At 34.1% G+C, this 20,884-nt stretch overlaps 3 protein-coding genes across 3 annotated transcripts in view; 1 reads left to right on the top strand and 2 right to left on the bottom strand.

Moving 5' to 3' along the window:
- Nucleotides 1-6,906: 6,906 nt before the first annotated feature.
- Nucleotides 6,907-9,340, bottom strand: HELRODRAFT_82814 (hypothetical protein; the record flags this gene model as incomplete). The annotated part of the gene is made up of 7 exons (XM_009022955.1): nucleotides 6,907-7,087; nucleotides 7,336-7,523; nucleotides 7,679-7,858; nucleotides 7,925-8,108; nucleotides 8,344-8,396; nucleotides 8,516-8,749; nucleotides 9,245-9,340. Coding segments are annotated over 7 exons (1,116 nt in total), but the record flags the coding sequence as incomplete, so codon positions are not given.
- A 3,488-nt stretch (nucleotides 9,341-12,828) lies between these two features.
- HELRODRAFT_175527 (hypothetical protein) lies at nucleotides 12,829-14,809 on the bottom strand (the record flags this gene model as incomplete). The annotated part of the gene is made up of 6 exons (XM_009022954.1): nucleotides 12,829-12,879; nucleotides 13,188-13,270; nucleotides 13,497-13,686; nucleotides 13,769-13,891; nucleotides 14,248-14,493; nucleotides 14,666-14,809. The coding sequence occupies 6 exons, from the start codon at nucleotides 14,807-14,809 to the stop codon at nucleotides 12,829-12,831; spliced, it is 837 nt and encodes a 278-aa protein (XP_009021202.1).
- A 1,657-nt stretch (nucleotides 14,810-16,466) lies between these two features.
- HELRODRAFT_113120 (hypothetical protein) overlaps nucleotides 16,467-20,884 on the top strand; it is a gene marked incomplete at its 5' end in the record, with an annotated part of 10,894 nt that continues 6,476 nt past the window's right edge. The window contains 13 exons of the mRNA XM_009022953.1: nucleotides 16,467-16,748; nucleotides 17,045-17,134; nucleotides 17,294-17,481; nucleotides 17,805-17,909; nucleotides 18,171-18,294; nucleotides 18,562-18,631; nucleotides 18,767-18,873; nucleotides 19,213-19,342; nucleotides 19,572-19,666; nucleotides 19,864-19,951; nucleotides 20,237-20,374; nucleotides 20,524-20,644; nucleotides 20,718-20,884. Of these exons, the coding sequence (XP_009021201.1) occupies nucleotides 16,467-16,748; nucleotides 17,045-17,134; nucleotides 17,294-17,481; nucleotides 17,805-17,909; nucleotides 18,171-18,294; nucleotides 18,562-18,631; nucleotides 18,767-18,873; nucleotides 19,213-19,342; nucleotides 19,572-19,666; nucleotides 19,864-19,951; nucleotides 20,237-20,374; nucleotides 20,524-20,644; nucleotides 20,718-20,884 (1,705 nt within the window). The remainder of the gene's footprint in view (nucleotides 16,749-17,044; nucleotides 17,135-17,293; nucleotides 17,482-17,804; nucleotides 17,910-18,170; nucleotides 18,295-18,561; nucleotides 18,632-18,766; nucleotides 18,874-19,212; nucleotides 19,343-19,571; nucleotides 19,667-19,863; nucleotides 19,952-20,236; nucleotides 20,375-20,523; nucleotides 20,645-20,717) is intronic.

Genomic DNA, 20,884 nt, shown 5'->3' with positions numbered 1-20,884 from the left:
CATCTCATCCTCATCATCATCATCATCATCCTCTTCATCATCCTCATCATCATCATCATTGGTAACTTTCATAATTTTTAATCTGCTAATAGGCGAGAATTGTAACTCTGATAAGGCCTCCGTACTGTCTGTGAGTACTCCATTTTTTAGGAGGATTAAATGGATTGACGAGAGAAACTTCTGGCAAGGTGTAGATAATTTCCTTTCTAGCTTCAGGGAAATATTATCAAGGTTAGAGATCAGAAGAGGCATTCGTGATGATTGTGGAGTCGAAACCTCAAATACGGAGTTATTATTTTTCTGGAATTTTTTATCATAGGTGTCGCCTCTAGGGCCTGGACATTTCCCTGCCACGTTGCAGAACACAATGTTGAAGTGGGCATCTCTCAGGGTCACGTTCAACCAGCGAGTTATGAAGAGCTTCGTCGTCGCCGAAGTTAGCTGGAAAACCTCGAGTAAAACATCCACCAGCAGGAAGTAGGACATTAGTAGAGACGACGACGATGATGATGATGCTGGGACCGATGATGACGGTGATGATGATGATGCCAGGGCCGATGATGACGGTGATGATGATGATGGGGCCAATGATGAGGACAACGAAGAATTTGAAAATTTTTTAGACTTCGATTTGGAAGAACTCTGCAGCACGGAATCGGTAAACCGAGCGGTATCCGTGTTTGTGTTTCGGAGTATCGATACTTTAGTATCATCGATTACTGTCAGTAGTAAGTTGAGTAGCTCGTCGTTCGTCTGTTGTGGTACGTTGCAGCTACTGCAGCTACTACCGCTGCCACTGCCGATGTGGTATGGTGAATCTAGAGAGGTTTGTGTTTAGACTTTTTTTTTAAGTTTCAATTGTTTATTTCTATATATCATTATTTAATTGAACGTTCGTTCGTTTGATTGTTCGTTCATTCATTCATTCATTCATTCATTCATTCATTCATCCATCCATCCATCCATCCATTCATTCAATATTCAATATTGTATCAACACACAAAACCACTGAAAAAAATACATCAATCCAAAAACAACAACAAACATACAACATACAAACAAACAAACAACAAACAAACAAACAACAAACAAACAACAAACAAACAAACAAACAAACAAACAAACAAACAAACAAACAAACAAACAAACAAACAAACAAACAAACAAACAAACAAACAAACAAACAAACAAACAAACAAACAAACAAACAAACAAACAAACAAACATACAAACAAACAAACAAACAAACCGAGATCATTATTATCCTCTGGAATCAGTTCCACGTTGCTCCCACCGGCGACGACGACGATATCCTCATTTTTATCCCATTCCTTCATATCCAGACATTTCCTCATCAGCATATAAACACAAACCTGAATACATCTATAAGAAGACAACGACGATGATGATGATGTTGTTGCTGTCGTACCTGATGATGTTGTTGTTGATGATGAAGATGTTGTTGATGATGTTGCTGTTGATGATGCTGTTGTTGATGATGATGTTGTTGTTGATGATGATGATGACGTAAGCATAGGCAGAAGAATTTTAAAAATGTCAGTCGCCATTTTGTTATTATTTTTCGTCTTTGATAACGCATCATCTGGAGACGTTTGATCACTAGTTGCTGATGATGATGATTGTGATGATGATGATGATGACGATGATGATGATGATGTTAGATGATGAAGTGATGACGACGGACAATACGTCATGGCCCGACAAACCAGTGATACAATTTCCTCTCTCTGTAGTAATAAATGAAATGAATGAATGAATGAATGAATGAATGAACGAACGAACGAACGAATGAATGAATGAATGAATGGACGAATAAATAAACAAATGCATGAGTAAATGAATGAACGAGAGAGTGATGGAACAACGAAATCACAAGTGTGAACAACCGAAACAAACGAACGAATGAATGGATAAACAAACAAACAAACAAACAAACTAGATCCAACACCACTAACAACATCCTCAGGACAGTAAACGTAGTTTGACTTCAAGATGAAGAAATCCATGATGAAGCACACAAACTCGAAGATCCCGGGTTCGATAACGTGCCGCCACTCGTCTGACATTTGAGAGATGACCTCTAGTGCGGAAAAGAAATGCGAAGGGGGAAATATTAATAACCAAATACAAAAAGTTCACTTTTAAAATTTTACCCTTCATACACGAATGTACATATATGGAAAATTTAGAATAAACAACAATAATGAGAATAATAATAATACAGTTTCTCCGAAACCGAAAGATACACCATGTGTGTGTGTGTGTGTGTGTGTGTGTGTGTGTGTGTGTACGTCGTGTGGTGTGGGTCTGTGTGGTGTGGTTTGGACGGTTGCGTGCGGTAGTCCCTGCGGCGTTAAAAAGAACAAAACACAACAAAACGTACCAAGATATCTTTGCTGTGAGAAGAGCTCGGACAATGCAATGACCAACTTCAATACAGAAAATAGAAGTGGCGTGATTTGTGGCATTAAATTTGATAACATTAACCGATGTTGTCGCGGCTGTCGTTGCGACTGACTGATTGATTGAATGGATGAGTTGATTGACAAGAGCCAGGATACAGCCCCACAGGATATTTTATCCCAGTGGGATAACATTACGGATATCATTTCATCAGTTGATGTTGTTGTTGTTGGTGGTGGTTGTAATGATGGTACTGTTGTTATTGTTGTTGATGATGATGATGATGTTATTGTTGATGTTGTTAGATTGTATAAAAAACATTCAACAAAGTTGGAATAAAGCAAGGCCACCTAGGAAGAAAAAAAATTAATTAAAAAATAAAAAAAAAATAATTATTTCATTCATTAATTCATTCATCCATTCGCAAATAACAATAATAATATCAACAATACACGCGAGCGCACACAACACACACACACGTACACACACACACCTGCGCGTTGAAACCAACAAGCCCCTCCTCAAACTCAGACTGAAATAGAAAGAGGCTAGGCTGTCTCAGAGCCAAGAGGTTCACGATATCCACAACTCTACTTAATTTATCAAACGTCACGTCGGCCATTTTTTGGCGGGAAATATTCCTTTCATCGTTTGGTGGAACTCTTTCAACGTTTGACAAAGATTTTTCAACAGTATTTTGAGGTTTTTCTACATTTTTTGATATTTTTTCAACATTTTTGTCAACGCTAAATGGCTTTTTTTCAGATGAATCTGTCGAATTTTCATCCTCAAAGAACTCAAGTTTGGTTGAATAATCATCCGTCAGAGCATTCACTGCTTCTAGAAGCTTTTGGTAACCTGCTTGTTTAAGTGTGTTAGTGCGTTTTTGTGAGAGAGAGAGAGAGAGAGAGAGAGAGAGAGAGAGAGGGAGAGAGAGAGAAAGAGAGAAAAAAAGAAAAAGAGAGAGAGAGAGAAGTCAAGTCTCTAACAACATCAGCCAAAAGCAACAACATCAACAGCAAAAAGTGATGAAAACAACAAAAACAAAACGTACGCTAATCTCAATCAGAATGATGACCGTAATAAAAAAAAACCTACAAACACCAACAGACAGACAGACACTAACTTTTGACAGCACCATCTTGCTCACCGGCAGCGGAGGGCACGAAACTGACGACTTCCTCCAACATCATCATCCTATCTTCGACACTCACGAAGCACGAGATCATGTTTAGAAATAAAACATCATTATCACGATCGCATGAAGATGATGATGGTGGTGGTGATAATAATGATATTGATGGTGATAATGATGATGATGGTGGTGGTGATAATGATGATGATAGTGATGGCGGCATAAGCGATGCCGATGATGATTGGTCACGTGAAGAGATTTTTAAGAAATTGAGCGCTACAGAATGCAAAACGTCATTAAAAATTTGAAACTTTTTATCATCACACTCTTCATCATTCTGATCATTTTTTATCATTTGCTGAATACTATGTAGGGTGATCCAACTTTGTAAGTAAACAAAAGTATTATTACTACCACTTTGGCTACAACTACTAGCCGTAGTTGTAACCATAGTAGTGGCGCTCTTAACGAATTCTTCTAAGTATTTTCCTTTAAGTTCACTTTTAACAAATGCCCTTAAAAGATCAAAAAAACACAGAAACATTACGTCATAATAGTTTGTAGTAGTAGTCGAAGTAGCCGTACATTTGTTAGAATCAGTTTCTCTGTTGTTATTTCTTCTCAAGTTGAGAGCTATAGAAGTTAAAGCTTCAGATAAATTGTTGACATGCTTGAATATGTTTTCTTTGGTTAGCTTATCTCTGTCGTTTATGACGTCATTATCAATGCCGTCATCGAGTTGTGGATGGTGTGGTAGTGGCTGATGTAGTTGTGGCTGGGGGTGTATTTTATCGATGTTGTTGCTTGTCAGGGCGTATAATTTTGTATTGTATTCCTTGAGTATATCCTGTTCTTCATCGTATTTCAACAAGCCGGCATTATCATTGTCGTCATCAACCTCGTTGTTGATGGTGTCGTTGTTGATGTTGTCGTTGTTGATGTCATCATTGGTGATGCTGCTGTTGTTGTCTGAATTATTACTTCTCGAGATGATGTTCCTGATTTCAACGTCTTTCAAATTATTTCGTTCGTTTGTCAGGCTTCCTATAACTTTCGCAAGGCACATGAAACAGAATAAATTATTCCTCAGCGACATTTTCGTTCCAGTTTTTAATTTATCGTAAGCTTTTTCGTGTGACTCAACGTCTAGATCATTCAAATTCTCATCAGAATCATTTAAGACATCCAGGCAGCCATTCTCGTCATCCTTGGTTGTAGCAATGTTGTAAGGCTCGTCGTCAAATGGTTTGTACAAATAATCAAACATCTCATTCGTTGATATCTTATCAGAGATTAATGAAATTACTCTCTCAAACAAATTGACTGATTTTTGAAATTTTTGAAATAATAATTTTTCACTAGAATAGCAAAAGTTGAAGAAAATAAACTCCTTAACGACGGACAGATAGTGGAATTTGGTAATTCCAATAGCGCCCCTGTCATCACCATAGCAATCAATGTACTCTGTCCACAATGCAGTAAACATTTCCACCAATAAACTTTCACATTTTGTGACAATCTCGGCAGAAAACCTTTCATTCCGGTTAAGCGAAACTAGCAGCAGAACTTTAAAAAACCACTGAAACGAATGACATTTCGTGAGATATGCAAGAGCCGATTCAATTTTTAGCAATCCTTCAAATAGTTTGCATATAAACTCCACGTATCTGTCTAAGCAGGTCATGTCAGGTCGCTTTGATTTGATGTGAGATAGAATTTTATCAGAGAGTCCTGAATAGTTTGTTGAAATTATACCAATTTAATAAGAAATCGAATAATAAAATAGTGAAAAAATAGTAAATAAATTAGGAATATTATACAGAAATAATCCTACAACATTAAAATAAAACCTGAATGGGAGAGCACTTGATGAGAGAACATTGAAACAAACAAACTCCACATCGCCTTCTTCATCAGACCACTACAAACAAACGTAGTCATACACTTTTCAACGCTTTCGAGAACAAAACTCTGAATTTTTTCATCGGAAAGTAAATATTTTTGCACATTCAACAAATACTCCTCCCTAGTTGTGAAGATAGCCAACAAAATTTCGACAAGTTTTTCAAAACTGGCTTCATCTTTGAGCACCTCAACTAACCTTTCGATACATTTTAATTGTTTCTCTATGGGCAGTGGTTTAATTATTGAAAAATAAAGTCCACAGTGAGGCGCAAATTTATCGAGATTCACTTCTAACAACCACGGTACGATGGTGGTCTCGATGAAATTTTCTACCGAAACATTCATAAATTCTCTATCATCAATTGGACGTTTATTCTCATGAGAAATTGAAGATTTATACTGCAGTATATACGCAAACAATTCGTTACTACCGAAACATTCGACCAGATCTTTAAAAGACCTGACAAGGCCCTCAGAATCAATTGACACATTCTCAAAAACGAGTAAAACAACTTTATGAACGATCTCCCTGAATTGCAAATTCTCATTGTAGATGATGACTTTGTCTGCAGATAACGCATTAACCTCATTGCTACTAGCTACTACTACATTCGCGTCAGTATGTAGCTGCAGTGGCTGCTGTGGCTGCTGTTCCTGAATCTCATTCCTGTCACTATTACCCTGAATTGTTGAGTCTTGGAACTTCACTGATTTCCTCCTAAAAATAATTCTCTCATTTTTATTCTCCAACTGAAAATTTTGACGAGGCGAGAGTAATTTCATCAGTTTTAGTAGTTTACTAACAAAATTTGATAACCGTTTTTCAGTGCCACTGTCGCTACTAACGCGGCCACAGCTACTTCCACCACCGCCACTAAAACAACTACCTCTACCAATTTCTTTAAAACATTCTTCAATATTTCTACAAAATTGACTCATTGACATCTCAAAAACTGACCGCCAACTCAACAAGCCACCACTATTACATTTTTTTTCTGATTTTTCAACAATTTTGCTACAACCACCGCCAGCAGCTGATGTTATTTCAGCATTAGAAGTATCATTTACTCTCGGTATAGTATCATTTACTCCCGATATAGTATCATCTACTCGCAATATATTATCATCTACTTGTGATCTTGTAACATTTGAGTCAGTTGTAGTGCAATTTTTTGAGAAATGTAATTTTTCGTTCGGCGCTTTGATTGACATTTTGTGGAGATAGATGACGAATTCGGTGAAATGTTTGAAAAAATTTGAACTGCTGAGACTCCTGTGCTCATCATTCGTTAGAAGTTCTTTCAATATTTTGAAAATCTGACGTTGAAAAATCATTAACATTAAAATTAATTTTTTAACCGAAGAGAAACTTGAAAAATTATTTAAACGAGAAAAATTTGAAACAAAAGAAAGTGTAAAAGGTATATGTAGTTAAAATTAAATTAAATTACGTTATTGTTGATGCTAGATATCATATTATTGCCGCCATCATCATCATCAGCAGCAGCAGCTTTGTCACGCTTCTCAACAATGTTGAAGATATAAAACTTGCAACATTCAACAAAAGAGGCAACGAGAGCATCATACTCTCTCCAACTCATCAGCATCTTTTCATTTATTAGGCTTGGAACAATTTTTTATGTTAATTTATGTTAATATATTGATGTTTTTTGGCGAAATGGTTAAATGTGTGGTTTGGTGATACCTCTGAAAATCAACCACAAAGACTAATAACAATAAAATAATAATAATTAACATGAGACTTGGCAAAATTCATGTTGATATAATAATTTATGTTAATTTATTCAATTTATGATGATTTTACTGAAAAAAAATTGTTAAAAATAAAACGAAAAAAATTGACAGCCAACCTGCAAACTAATTTCTCAAGCAAACTGGCGCAAAAATTTTTCTGGAATTTAACGTTGGCTGGTAGCTTTTCTAAAATTAGTACGATGTTAGGGTGGGTGACAGAGGCACAACCATGGCCGCACTTGTCGATGGTGTTCCATAATTTTGGTATGAATGCTTTGCTCATATTTATAGAAGACCACACGTCCTAAAACCAGTTTTTTAATTCAATAAATCAAAGTTATTTAATGATATATAACTAATTGACTAATTAAACTAAACATCTACTTAAACAAAACTCACAAAAAATGGATAAAGATGAATGAGTGAACTGAAAAAAGAATTAAAAACCATAAAACTCACATCTATGCCACAAAGCAAAACAATCAAGGCGTTCCACACTGAAGGTATAACAGTTATGTCATTTTCATCTATAGAACAAAGAACTGAAATCGTTATTTGTTCTTTGCTTTTTGGGTTCAGCAGTGGTGTTCCATACTTTTTTAGCAATGTAGCAATAAGGTCGTAATAAGCTTTCCTAACCTGAAAGAAATTATGAATTTTGAGGAATGATCTAAGAATAAAATTTTGAAAAAGTGCGGGAAAAACCTGAGGAATTTTGCTCTTTGGGAATTTCCAAAACTTTGAATTAGAAAATAAATTATTTCTAATTCTTTCCATAATTTCTTCTCTATGCTTATCGTTGACAATCTCGATGAACTTCGTCAGGGCATCTATGGAGGATGACAACAATCTGATGAACCTGCTCTCCACTTCCTCCTCCTCACATATCCTGTACCAAATTTGAGTTACCAAAAATGTATATACATAAATGTGTGTGCATCTGGGCGGGCGTGCGTGAGTGTGGATGTGAGAGTGTCTGTGTTGTATGTGCACGTACATACTGACAAAACGTTTTAATACAATAAACAGACAGCCAAAGATTACAAAAGTTAATTTTATATTAACTGAAATAATTTTTTGATCGATGTTGAAATAAAAATTAACATAGAATAAAGGGATCTAACCTCATCTCAATGATGCTTTGGATAGTCAGTTTGAACATGATGTCTTCCAAAAACTTAATAGAATAACAAAATTTTTGAAAAAAAAAATATAAATTCATTTTTTATGACAATATTAAAAACTTAAAAAAATCAAAAAATAAACAAATAAAAATTTGAAAAAAAAACAACCCACATTAAAAACTTCAACTCTACAGAAATCAGCTACATCAGACTGTTTAGCAGAGGTAGTAAATAATTCTTGAAAAACTTTAAAAGCCACAGAGGCACAGGGGGGGTGCGGGTCGCACTGCACCATCAACCATACCCCCAATATTTGCTTGAGGTGAGGAGCGAATTGCTTCTGCACTCGTCTTATCAGTTTTCCTAGACATACCTGACTTAACTCTCTCACTCTCCTATCGTTGTCCTGTCAATTTGGAAATTTTATTACAAAATATGTGCAAATAACATGAATTGAATGAGAAATTTAACTATTTTAAGCAAAAGATTAATTTATTTTTTTTAAATTTTGCACACGTCCCAAAGGCCGTCCAAAGAAGTCCTGGTCGCAAACAATCAAGCAAGACATGAAAGCTCTAAATTTAAATGAAATGGATACAACTGATCGTCTAATTTGGCGCAAAAAGTTGATGGCAAAGAAAACAACGTCCTACCTCGGGAAACCGGGTCTCTGGACGCAAAACGAAGATTGATTGATTTTAAAATTTTTGAGATATAAAAAATTATTTCATTCAACTGCAGTTCAATTCCAATTTACTTCTTAGTAATAATACTGAGATTCTATAGAAAAAAATTAAAAAGCATAGTTACACTGTTTACAAACATTACAATGAAGTAATTAAACATTTACATTCTTACATGTAAATTATAACATTCAAAATAGAATAAAACCCTAACTAACCAGTGCTAACTTATTATACGCTGGGACCCAAGATGATATAATGGCCACAACTAATTTTATATCTTTGCTGTCAATCAGTTGCTCTAACTCTTGTAGACCCTAAAATTAGGTAGAATAATAAATATTAAATACATAAAATAAAGGAACTAGAATATAAAATATATTACAGAACAATATAATACAACACCATACCATGCCATACTATACTATACCACACAATACAATACAACACAATACCACACAATAGAGTACAACACAATACAATACAATAAAATACAATACAATAAAATACAATACAATAAATACAATACAATAAAACAACACAACACAGACCAATATAAAAACATAACACACTTTAGCCTTAGTATTGTAATCTTTCTTGGCCAGTTTCTTAAATGCCAAAGACAAATCATTGTCCACAGACACCCCCGCCAGATGTGGGTCCACCATAGATGAATCATCCAGTGATGTTAATTTACCGAAACCGATAAATGAGCCAGTCAATAACAAGCTTGGGTTCGACGCTTCTAAAAGTTCTGCTGCCCTGGTACTGCTTGAGGGCTGAATTGAATGTTGTTTAGTATTAGTTAGTGATCAGATTAGTCACTAATCTAATCATTAGTGTAACATATAATCTACACTAATCATTAGTTTGGTGTAATGTAACATATTACCAGCGAGTGTGTAAATGTGCAAATATAAATAAGAAGCAAATGACATATTATATTATAAATTATATTATGACAAATTTAAAGGTCCAATTTTGATTGAATTGAAATTAATGAAATTGTCATCACATTACTGTCAGTAATCTGATTGTTTGATTGAGTTGGGGCCAAGATATACACATACTGACATACAATACAATACAAATACATACAGAATACAGACCTGCATGTTACCCTTGGTCCGCTGGCCAGGTTTATCTTTTCCCATATTTATTTATTTATTTACCGATATTTCACCACTAAATAAGCTAAAACTTAACAAACGAGATTAAATTAATTTTACTAATAAATTTATAAAAATATTAATTTCAAAATTAAAATGAAATTGCCTCTCTCACCAGCCAAATCTTACATGAAAACAGAGTGGAATTCACTTTTAAATATTTGTGGTAACAATTGTGCAATTGGGCAATGATCTTCATAGTTTCATAATTTCTATAGCGAATACAGTATAATTTGGTAGTGGAAATGCTGAACACACTCTATAATTTGGTAAATTAATAATTGAAATGTGGTACTGATGTAGTGAATTAAGCTTGTATGTAGTATTTTTACAGGATTCATGTAGTACTCAATCTACTGAGTATGAAAATGCAAAATTTGGTAATAGAAATTTTGACCTTTTTTGAGTATTGTAACCATTGTAACTGACCGAATGATTATCATCATTTATTACTGATCATTTTGATTTTTTTGGAATTTGGATGTTATACAGTGAATTGATGTGTTAAAATGTCAATGATAGCTTTGGCCACTGTATAGCAAACGTGACGTTACATAAGAAAGTGAAAGAGTCTCGTATTTGTTTCTTCGATTGATCGATCGAATGATTGATTGATCGGTGAGAACAACCGACTTCTGATGTGCTTGCCCATACGACCTTTGGTATTCAACGTAATATTTATTAGCCTATTTAACTTTTTTTAAAAATTTTCTTTTTTTGATTTGTTTTTGTATTTTAATGTATAGCTCTGGCAAAACATCAGTGAGTTATACCACCTACTTATCTTCAAGTTAGATGGTTACCTTGCAAAACATGCAACGAAAATAATATCGACCTTACTGGTAATACTTAAGAAGACTGAACCTGAGTGTAATGTCCACACGTGAAACCAGTGGCACAGGTCTTTGTGGAATAAGTGAACTTTGATTTTTCACTGAACTAATTCGTGACGACATTTGTGTAGTTGATGTTGAACGTAGTTTCGAAATAGAGATTTTGACCAACGGATGAGTAGGAAGAGAAAGGAATTGTAACGTTGTGCTTAAAGACGCACTTGTTCACCAATGAACCTGCCATCTGGGCCAAATTTTCATTCTATTTCTGAATGTTTTTTTTACATATTTTCAAATTATTATTTTGAAAAACAGTTCTGAGTTTTTCAAAATTAGAATTCATAATATATGGAACGTTTTTTAGAGCTTAATTATAGACAATGGTAAGAATTTATGTTTCTAACTCACTGACCAGAGCTTTCATATTGGAAGCTCCCTAACTCACTGACCAGAGCTTTCATATTGGAAGCTCCTTCATTCCTTCTCAAGTTGTTATGAATAAATTAATCAATTAATCGAGACTTAATCTTTCTTTGTTTTCCAAATTACATACCGTTGTATTCCGTTCAAACATTTATATTATTATCATACTCGTATATAGACGCGTACAAACACACACACACACACACACAAACACACATTGGAGAATTTATATAGCGCCCTTTAATATTACTCAGAGGCGCTTCTTGAATTGATGCAGGAAGAAAAACGTTTTCAGTTCCCTGCGAAATTGTTGAACAGTCAATCCTGGTTGACGCAGATTGTCCGGCAAACTGTTGGACCTGCGACTGCAAACCACGAGTGGCCACCACCAATCGCGTCGTCGGCAACGACAGATAAAATTTGTCGTCTGAACGTGTCGAAATACGACAAGCTGTTGTTGTTTTATTTGACAAATTTCTAGGCAGATAGTGGGACCTAAACGGTTTAGGCATTTAAACACCAAAATGGCGATCTTGAACAATATTCTTTTTTCTGTTTGTTAGCCAACGGAGATCAAACAGGGTGTGGCTTACGTGGTCAAACTTCAACCCTTCACTAGTGATTTTTGCCGCTCGATTTTGAATAGACTGCAGACAATCGATCAGTCTATTGGACATTACATAAAAAGCACTGTTGCGGTGATTCAATTTTGAATGGACAAATGAGTGAACCAAGCATTTCAATTTTTTTCTTGTCTATATATATAGCATAAAGCTTAATTAATAAAAAATATTTAAAATATAAAATAAATGAATGAATATAATAAAACTATTAAAGAGGAGTAGTTATCATTGCATTGATTCTTTGGCCGAGCCGAAAATGTTCAATAGGATTAGGAATAAGATATTTTTAAATTGTTTATAAGCATTAAATGTTTAGATTATTATCATTTAATAAATGTTGAGTCGTGACAAATTTTTTTTTTTAATTTTCATTGGTACGTTCTTAATGGTAATATCATTCCGTAAAACTGGGGAGGGTTGAGCTTGCACACCAAAATGATGATTTAAAATTATTAATAATTGATTGATTGGTTAATTAATTAGTAAGTTGGTTTGATCAATGATTTGGTTGATTGGTAAAGTAATTTTCTTATTATTTCATTTCGGTAAATACACATGTCAGGCCCAATTGCAAAAATTCGTTTTAAGTATCGACGAAAAAACTTTTTTTTTAATTGTGAGGAGAGCCATCTTTATTTTAATAAAATCCAGTAAAAAACTGCAGATAACATCTTTTATTCAGAATTTACGAAACAAAATTTGTATTAGAGAATGAATAAATTTGTAATGTCAAATTTTGTCACTGATTAATAATTCAGAAATTCGAACATAAGAGGGGTCGAATTTTCCGATTCCAGTTGTTAATCTGTTAAGAAGAAGAATTTTAGAAAGATATTATTTAAATAAATTAATAAATACAACTTCTATATAAATATATATTCAATGAAATTAATTAAAAAAAAAATCTCAATTTATAATACGTATGATCGGGCAAAGCAAAGAAACATCACTCCAGAAAAAAAAATGCTATTATGGTCAAATTTGCAAGTTATAAAATAGGCCAGACGCAATCTAAATTCAGAAAAAACATGATTCGAAAATTTGTAGATGTCAATTATTTTCGTAAATATAACAAAATAATAAATATATCCTTTTAAAACAACTTTTACTAACTGCAAAGCCCACCAGTGCATGCGTCAGGGCATGCTTTGCAGGCTGGTCCGACTGTATACGGGCTTTCACCGGGATAGTTCCCACTGAATTTGTTATATTTATTGGAATGTATTTTAAATGAATATTGAATAATAATAACATAAAACTATGTTTATTATGCTTATTGACCAAAATATTTCTTCCATTTTCACCATAAAAAAAGCCATTTGCTGTCTAATAACAAAGTTTAAAGTGGTTCAGTAGACAAGCATCTGAGTAAGAATCACTACAATGAATGAACTTAAAACCGTTCTTAATAGCGTGATTTACTCGAAGTTCCACTTGTATTTTCTACCAGGTTGATATTTTCTAAAATATTTTCGAAGCCAAATATAAAACTTGGCAAAAGCTGTTTCAAAAGTCCAGAGGCGGATTTACATGTGTAGAATAGGCCCGGAGCAACACAGAAAAAGATCGGGGAGGGGATTTTCTTCTCAAATTCTTCAACCTTCATCTGCCACTGTCAACATTTACAAAATAAAAAGTAAAATAAAACTTATTCTAACGGTGGTCCATAATTGCAGGCCACAAATAAACCTGACGGGTAGACGAATTTGCTCGTCTGACAAACGGCATGTGCACAACCAACTTCTGCTGTGTTCGCCCACACGACCTTCAAAATATAAATTCCACATTTCGAAAGTAATATTAATTTCTCTGTAAATCTATTTAAAAAAAATTATTTTATTTTTTCAAGCAGGCAGTGTTGAAAAGCCTCAGCTATTTTTCTTGATAAATCGGCTCAGTTTCAAATTAAACTGATCATTCAACAGAATTCGCAAAATTGACACGGTAAGACACGCATTGATCATGTATGGATTTATGTGAAATTGTGCGTACAAGAACTTAAACAAAGGATATAATATGAGATTTGCATTTGGCAGGTCATCATTTGGACGACGTCAGCGCGCAATAATAAAAACTCAAAAAATGGTAGGCTACTACTTCTGCTGACTTAACTGTGTCCATCGACCGTTTTTATTATTCATAATTTTAATTTTAGTAAAAAGGAAATCTCAACCTGAGTGTAATGTCCGCACTTGAAGCCAGCAGCGCATGTTTTAGTGGCAAAATTGTATTTCGGTTTTTCATTGAACCATTCCATAATGAAACTTGTGTAGTTGACTTTTAATGACGTGCCGGCGTAAAGGTTTTGACCGACATCGGAGTAAGGGAGAATGACGTTGGCAGGAATTGTAGTGTCGTGCATGAATATGCAGTTGTTCACCAAGGAACTTGCCATCTGAGCCAATTTTTCATTCCATTTCTGAATGTTTTTCACACTTTCTTAAATTATCACATCGAAAAACATAGTAGGGCCTATAGATGTTTTAAAATATAATTTATCTTACTCAGAACTTATACGCGATGTTTTTATAGTTCAATTATTGACAATGATAGTGAAATGTTTCAAGAGAAATTGATGATTTCTCACTCACCAGCTCCTTCATATCGGAAGCCCCTTCGTTTTTTCTCAAATTGTTGTGAGCAAACAGAATTTCAGACACTTGGCTTGAACTCAACGAAACATCGCCGGTGCACCCACCCCATGCAGTCGCGATCAACAGGATTGGGAAGAGCATTTTCGTTTTAAAATCTGAAAGAACTCTATATAAAAAAAATATTCAAAATTTTTGAAAAATTTACGGTAAATTTTTTAAAATCTAAGGCAATTTAAAAATAAATTGAAAACGAATTGTAACCTCGAATCTTTCCAACTCAGTAACAGTCAGCTGCGTGGGACTCTTATATGCAGTTGGTGCTGGCATTTGGGTAAATGATTTACATGCTTTTGCCAAAGACATTTGAACATCTGTGAGCCATGAGAGACAAGTTTTACCTTAGTTTTGATGAAAGGAAATCGATTGTACAAGTTTAATATTATGCTATTTGTTTTTCTAATTGCCAATCATTTAAAAATATTTTTGTCATGCACATGTACATACATAAATATATATTGTTGTAGCTTACACACACACGCACACACACATACATGCACACAGACAGACAGATGCACATATTCATTACAATGATTCATAAGACATTAATAGAATTTTTTAAATTCTTTTTTCGATCTAGAAATTTTTTGAATTGTTTATTACTTTCAAATGTTAAGAAAATAGTTATAATTTTGATGTAAGGATGTTTAGTTTCAGCATTTTTTTCAAGTTTTTTGTGTTTTTTTGTAAAATGTTTAATGGCTATATTAAATCTTTTAATGTCATTCCAAATCGTTGAGTTATTAATATTTTTATTATTTATTTCTATTTAATTTCATTACAGTTTTTAGTTTTTTCTTCATTTAAAAATCTACAATCAAATATTTAATAATCTTTGGGTTATTATTATTTTTATTATTTATTTCTATTTAATCTCATTACAGTTTTTCTTCATTTAAAAATCTACGATCAAATTTTTAATAGTCACAAATAGCTAGAGACTATTCATTTAACACCAAATATAAATTTTAAGCGTCTGTTTGCCAAAACAGTAAAAAAAACACAATTTTAAATCGTCCAGAAATTAATTTTTTAAACGAAATAATGTCTGGTAAAACTCTTAGGAACAACAATTAGAGTGAATTGTGATGATAACACACGCATACCTACAGCTAAATATCCTCTTGATAATCTAACCTGAGGCGAGTTTACGACAATTTGGGGGCTTTCACAAAAAAAGTAATATTCTGTGATTTGACCACCTTTTATAAAACAGTTAGGAGTCTCGATTGCATAATTCTTTGTTTAATACATATATTTATATGTATACGCAACATTTCAAAAATTCAACACTACTTTCAAAATTGATCAACTTTAGAGCAACTTTGCTCTAAAGTGTTGAATTTTTGAAATGTTGCGTTAACAACAGCCTGTTACCAAAATTATATGTATACATATACAGATATATATGTATATGTGTTTTTATGTATTCTATATATATATATATATATATATATATATATTTATATGCCCGAGTTATCTTCTATTATATTTTAAGTGAATCTTTAGTGCATCATAAGTGTATCTGTGTATCTTATAACAAAAATATGAAATATGCATAAAAAAAAAACATAACGTGTTGGTGGTTATTAGATATACCTGAAAAAGTGAAGCTGGCGAGTCGTTTTAAATTTCTAAACATACCATATGCATATTTGTTTCAAAATTCAGTTTAAAAGTCATCATTTTTTATTCATTATTTGTAAATTTAGCCATTTTAAATACAAAAAATTAAAAAATCATGAATAATAGTAGCCAAGAAAAAAATAGTGTGGATTATCTGAGCGATGATATTCGGAAGACTGCACTGTACAAAATTAGGCCAATCATTTTACATGGATATGTCCTGCCTTTCATTGTGTTTTATTTTTGTTGGGCGTACGTTTGGATGTTGGTGTTGGGGGTGTCTGATTATTTTGAAGCTGGTATGATTGGGTTCGCCATAATTGGTCTGCTTCAGACTCTATGCTGTCTGTTTTGTTACTGGTTTGTTGAGGTCCGATGTCTCTTAACTTGTTGTCTAGTAAGTGAAGTTTACAATGATTTTTTTAATTCAGATGAATGAATTGAAATGAAGCATTGCTTAATGATTGATGATGGTCGATGTCCATGTGTAATGTTTTCACTTTTATTAAGAATAACATGATTTTTTTTTTATTTGAATTTTAAAATAAAAGTACTACATGCTAAATAAAATAAATTCATTATTAAAAATAAAGTTTGATCACTCAATCATTAATCATATATATTGTAAAAATATATATTAAAAAAATTGTTACTTGAATAAATTTCACATTTTTATTTATTTTATCATTTTAGGTGGAAGATATCTCAGAGGCAACTCATGTCCAAGTGGTCCCAGCACCAAATAATGGGTACTCTGAATTGGTTACCCTTCAAAAACAACAGGTATATTAGATAAATTAATTTCATATATTGAGTTATTTTTATAAAATGCTAATTTTATTATTTAATTAAACTTGTATTAAATAAATAACTTTTTAATCAGATAATCAAAATTAAATTAATCATTTAATTTCTTAAAATTTACATGCCTCCCACGCTAAGGAAACAAACGAACTGATGTACTGGTTTGAATTTCAGAAGACGGTCTTTATCTACGATTCCAAAGAGAAGAAGAGATTTGCCGAGGTAACCTACCCCACAGACTGGTCCATGCAGAGGTATATGGATTGGAAGGGCTATCAGGAAGATGAAGAGGTCAAGAGGGCAGAGAAACACTATGGGCATAACAAGTTTGTCTCTCTTTTTTCCCTTTCCCTTTCTCTCTCTCTCTCTCTTTCTCTCTCTCTCTCTCTCTCTCTCTCTCTCTCTCTCTCTCTCTCTCTCTATCTCTTTATTCTATTTCCATATACATACAGTTATAGATATATCCATAGATATATCTATCCATTTCTTCATCATAATGTGATTTTGTTGTTTATGGTTTCTTGCTCAAAAACATAATTTAACATGAACCTTAATTTGATTTTTAAAATTTGAAATTAATTTTATCATTTTTAATTTTTAATAAATTTAAAAATTAAATTTCACTTTTAAATTTCCACTTTCTAAACAGTCTCCAAATGGACATCCCGAAGTTCATCGACCTCTTCAAAGAGCGAGCCACAGCCCCCTTTTTTGTATTTCAAGTTTTCTGCGTCGGACTCTGGTGTCTGGACGAGTGAGAGTGCTAATAAATAACATACTTAAAAATACTTAACTACTGTATTCAAATGGAGAAGAAGAATGTAACGACTAAAACAGCTTACACCAACAATTTATTCATACATGTTTTTTTATCTCTAAATTACAATGTTCAGTTCACACAATGTTTGTTAGGATCACCAACTTCACCAACTCGTTGTTCAATTTTTTTTCTAAAAACAATTAAAGAGCCAGCATTATTATTTATTTATTTATTTAATTTATTGATTAATTGCAGATATTGGTATTACAGCATCTTCACGCTTGTAATGTTGATTGTATTCGAGGCCACTTTGGTTCAGCAGCAGTTGAAAAATATGACGGAAATAAGAAAGATGGGTAACAAGCCATACATGATTCAGGTCTGTCTAATTGCCTCATTCTGTTTTGTTCTTTTACTTATCTGTTCATTCATTTATTCATTTGTTTATACATACATTCATTCATTCATTCATTCATTCATTCATGATTTAATTATCATGAATTGACTAAATGTAACTAATTAGTATTAAGAGTGTGTGTTAGGTAAGGGGAACTGCGTTCAAATCCAGACTGACTCCAATCCCGATACTAATACTTAATTAGGTTGATTATTTTTCAATTATTTAAATTTTTTTTTCTATTTTTAGGTTTTTAGAAATAGAAAATGGCGGCCGGTAATGAGTGACATGCTGGTTCCTGGGGACATTGTCTCCATTGGTTTGTTGTTGAGCTTGTTTTCTGAATAGATGAATGAACGAATGCATGGATAGATGAATGAATGGATGAATGAATAAATGGATGAACGAGCAAACAAATAGATAGATAGTTTATCCCTTTTTACCCCATAAACAGTTCGAAGCCAGGAAGACCGATTGGTCCCGTGTGACATGTTGCTACTGAGAGGTCCGTGCATTGTGGATGAGTCCATGCTGACTGGAGAGTCCGTGCCTGTCATGAAGGTGGTGATGACGGCGATGATGATGATAGTGACGACGACGATGATGATGATGATGGCGATGATGATGATGATGATGATGATGGCGAGGACGATGATGATGATGATGATGAGGACGACGATAACTACGTTTGGTATTGATACCTAAGAAATACTCCAAAAACTTTGAAAAATACAATACAAACTAAGCTTGCTGTGAAATTTGTCCACAGGAACCAATAGTTAATGATGATGATGTTGATGATGATGATTATGTTGAGGATGATGTTGATGAAGACGATGCCACTGAACAACTACTTTTAAAAAATACTTAACTACACTCACCTCAAAAATTTGTCCATAGGAGCCAGCAGAAAATTTGGACCAGAGTGAAGTTTTCAATTTTGAAAGCCACGGCAAGCTGCACGTTCTCTACGGGGGCACAAAGGTCGTCCAACATACGCCCCCCAATAAGAGCAGTTCCGGCATCAAAGGTATCTGATTGGTCGATGGATCTATTTACTCTTTTACTCCTTCTCTCTGTCGCTCATACTTTTATTCAATGATATATTTACAATTGCAATACGCAAGCACCTATAAATAATTACGACAGAACAGGTAAACAAATTCACACATACACGTATATACACGCAAACAAAACTCAAGAATGTACACACATGCACACACACACGCGCACACACACACACACACACGCACACACAGCCACAGATAATGGTTGTGTAGCATTTGTACTGAGGCATGGCTTCAGCACTTCTCAGGGAAAACTTCTGAAAACAATTTTGTTTGGCGTTAAGCAGGTAATGCTTATTATTATTATTGTTATTATTGTTATTATGTGATGGCTCAATGGTTAAAGGCAATGTGTATGATGCGTGGTTTGCACGCGTATTCATATACGCTGTGTGAGTGTTTGTCGTTGAAACCTCTGAAGCTAACGCAAAAGAGAGAGAGTAACCTTTAACCTTTATTCGTTTATTATTATTTTTATTATCAGGTAACGGCTAACAACATGGAAACGTTTATGTTCATCCTGTTCTTACTGTTCTTTGCGATTACAGCTGCCTCTTACGTCTGGATTGTTGGTCGGTTGGGGTTCTTTTGGTCGTCATCATCATTATTTCTATCATCATCTTCTTCATCATCATCATTTTCTTTTTCATCATCATCTTTTTCATCGTCATCATCTTCTTCATCGTCATCATCTTCTTCATCATCATCATTTTCTTTTTCATCATCATCTTTTTCATCGTCATCATCTTCTTCATCGTCATCATCTTCTTCATCATCATCATTTTCTTCATCGTCATCATCTTCTTCATCATCTTCTTCATCATCTTCATCGTCATCATCTTCATCATCATCTCTAGGAAGCAGAAACCCATCCCGAAACAAGTACAAACTCTTCCTTGAGTGCACGCTCATCTTGACGTCTGTGGTACCACCGGAGCTGCCGATCGAGTTGTCGCTGGCTGTCAACACATCGTTACTAGCGCTCTCTAAATTATGTTTGTGTATCTCTATGTACTAGTATTTTGTGTGTGCGTGTGTGTGTGCGTGTGTGTATGTGTGTGTGTGTGTTTGTATTAGTATTGCCTTGCCCACCCATCAATTGGATTGTGTGGTTTCTCAATTCAATCATTATGCGATACCTCAGACGTCTACTGCACCGAGCCATTCAGGATCCCGTTCGCTGGCAAGGTTGATGTCTGCTGCTTTGACAAGACTGGCACACTGACCAGTGATGACTTTGTCGTCCAGGGGATCGCCGGCGTCAAGTTCGTCTCAGTTCTAGCCGACAAAAAACAATAATAATAATAATATTGAATGAATAATAATAATATCCCACAGGGAAAGTGGCGATGGCGAAGAGAGATTATGCTCAGCTTCTGAAGCTCCTCTGGCGACGACACAAGTCCTGGCCACGTGTCATTCCTTGGCTCAATTGGATGACTCGCTTGTCGGTGACCCACTCGAGAAAGCCACCCTCAATGCTATTCAATGGAATCTTACTAAAG

Source organism: Helobdella robusta (assembly GCF_000326865.2).
Source record: "Helobdella robusta unplaced genomic scaffold HELROscaffold_34, whole genome shotgun sequence".
NCBI classification, from domain to species: domain Eukaryota; kingdom Metazoa; phylum Annelida; class Clitellata; order Rhynchobdellida; family Glossiphoniidae; genus Helobdella; species Helobdella robusta.
This window is presented reverse-complemented; position numbering and strand designations above follow the sequence as displayed.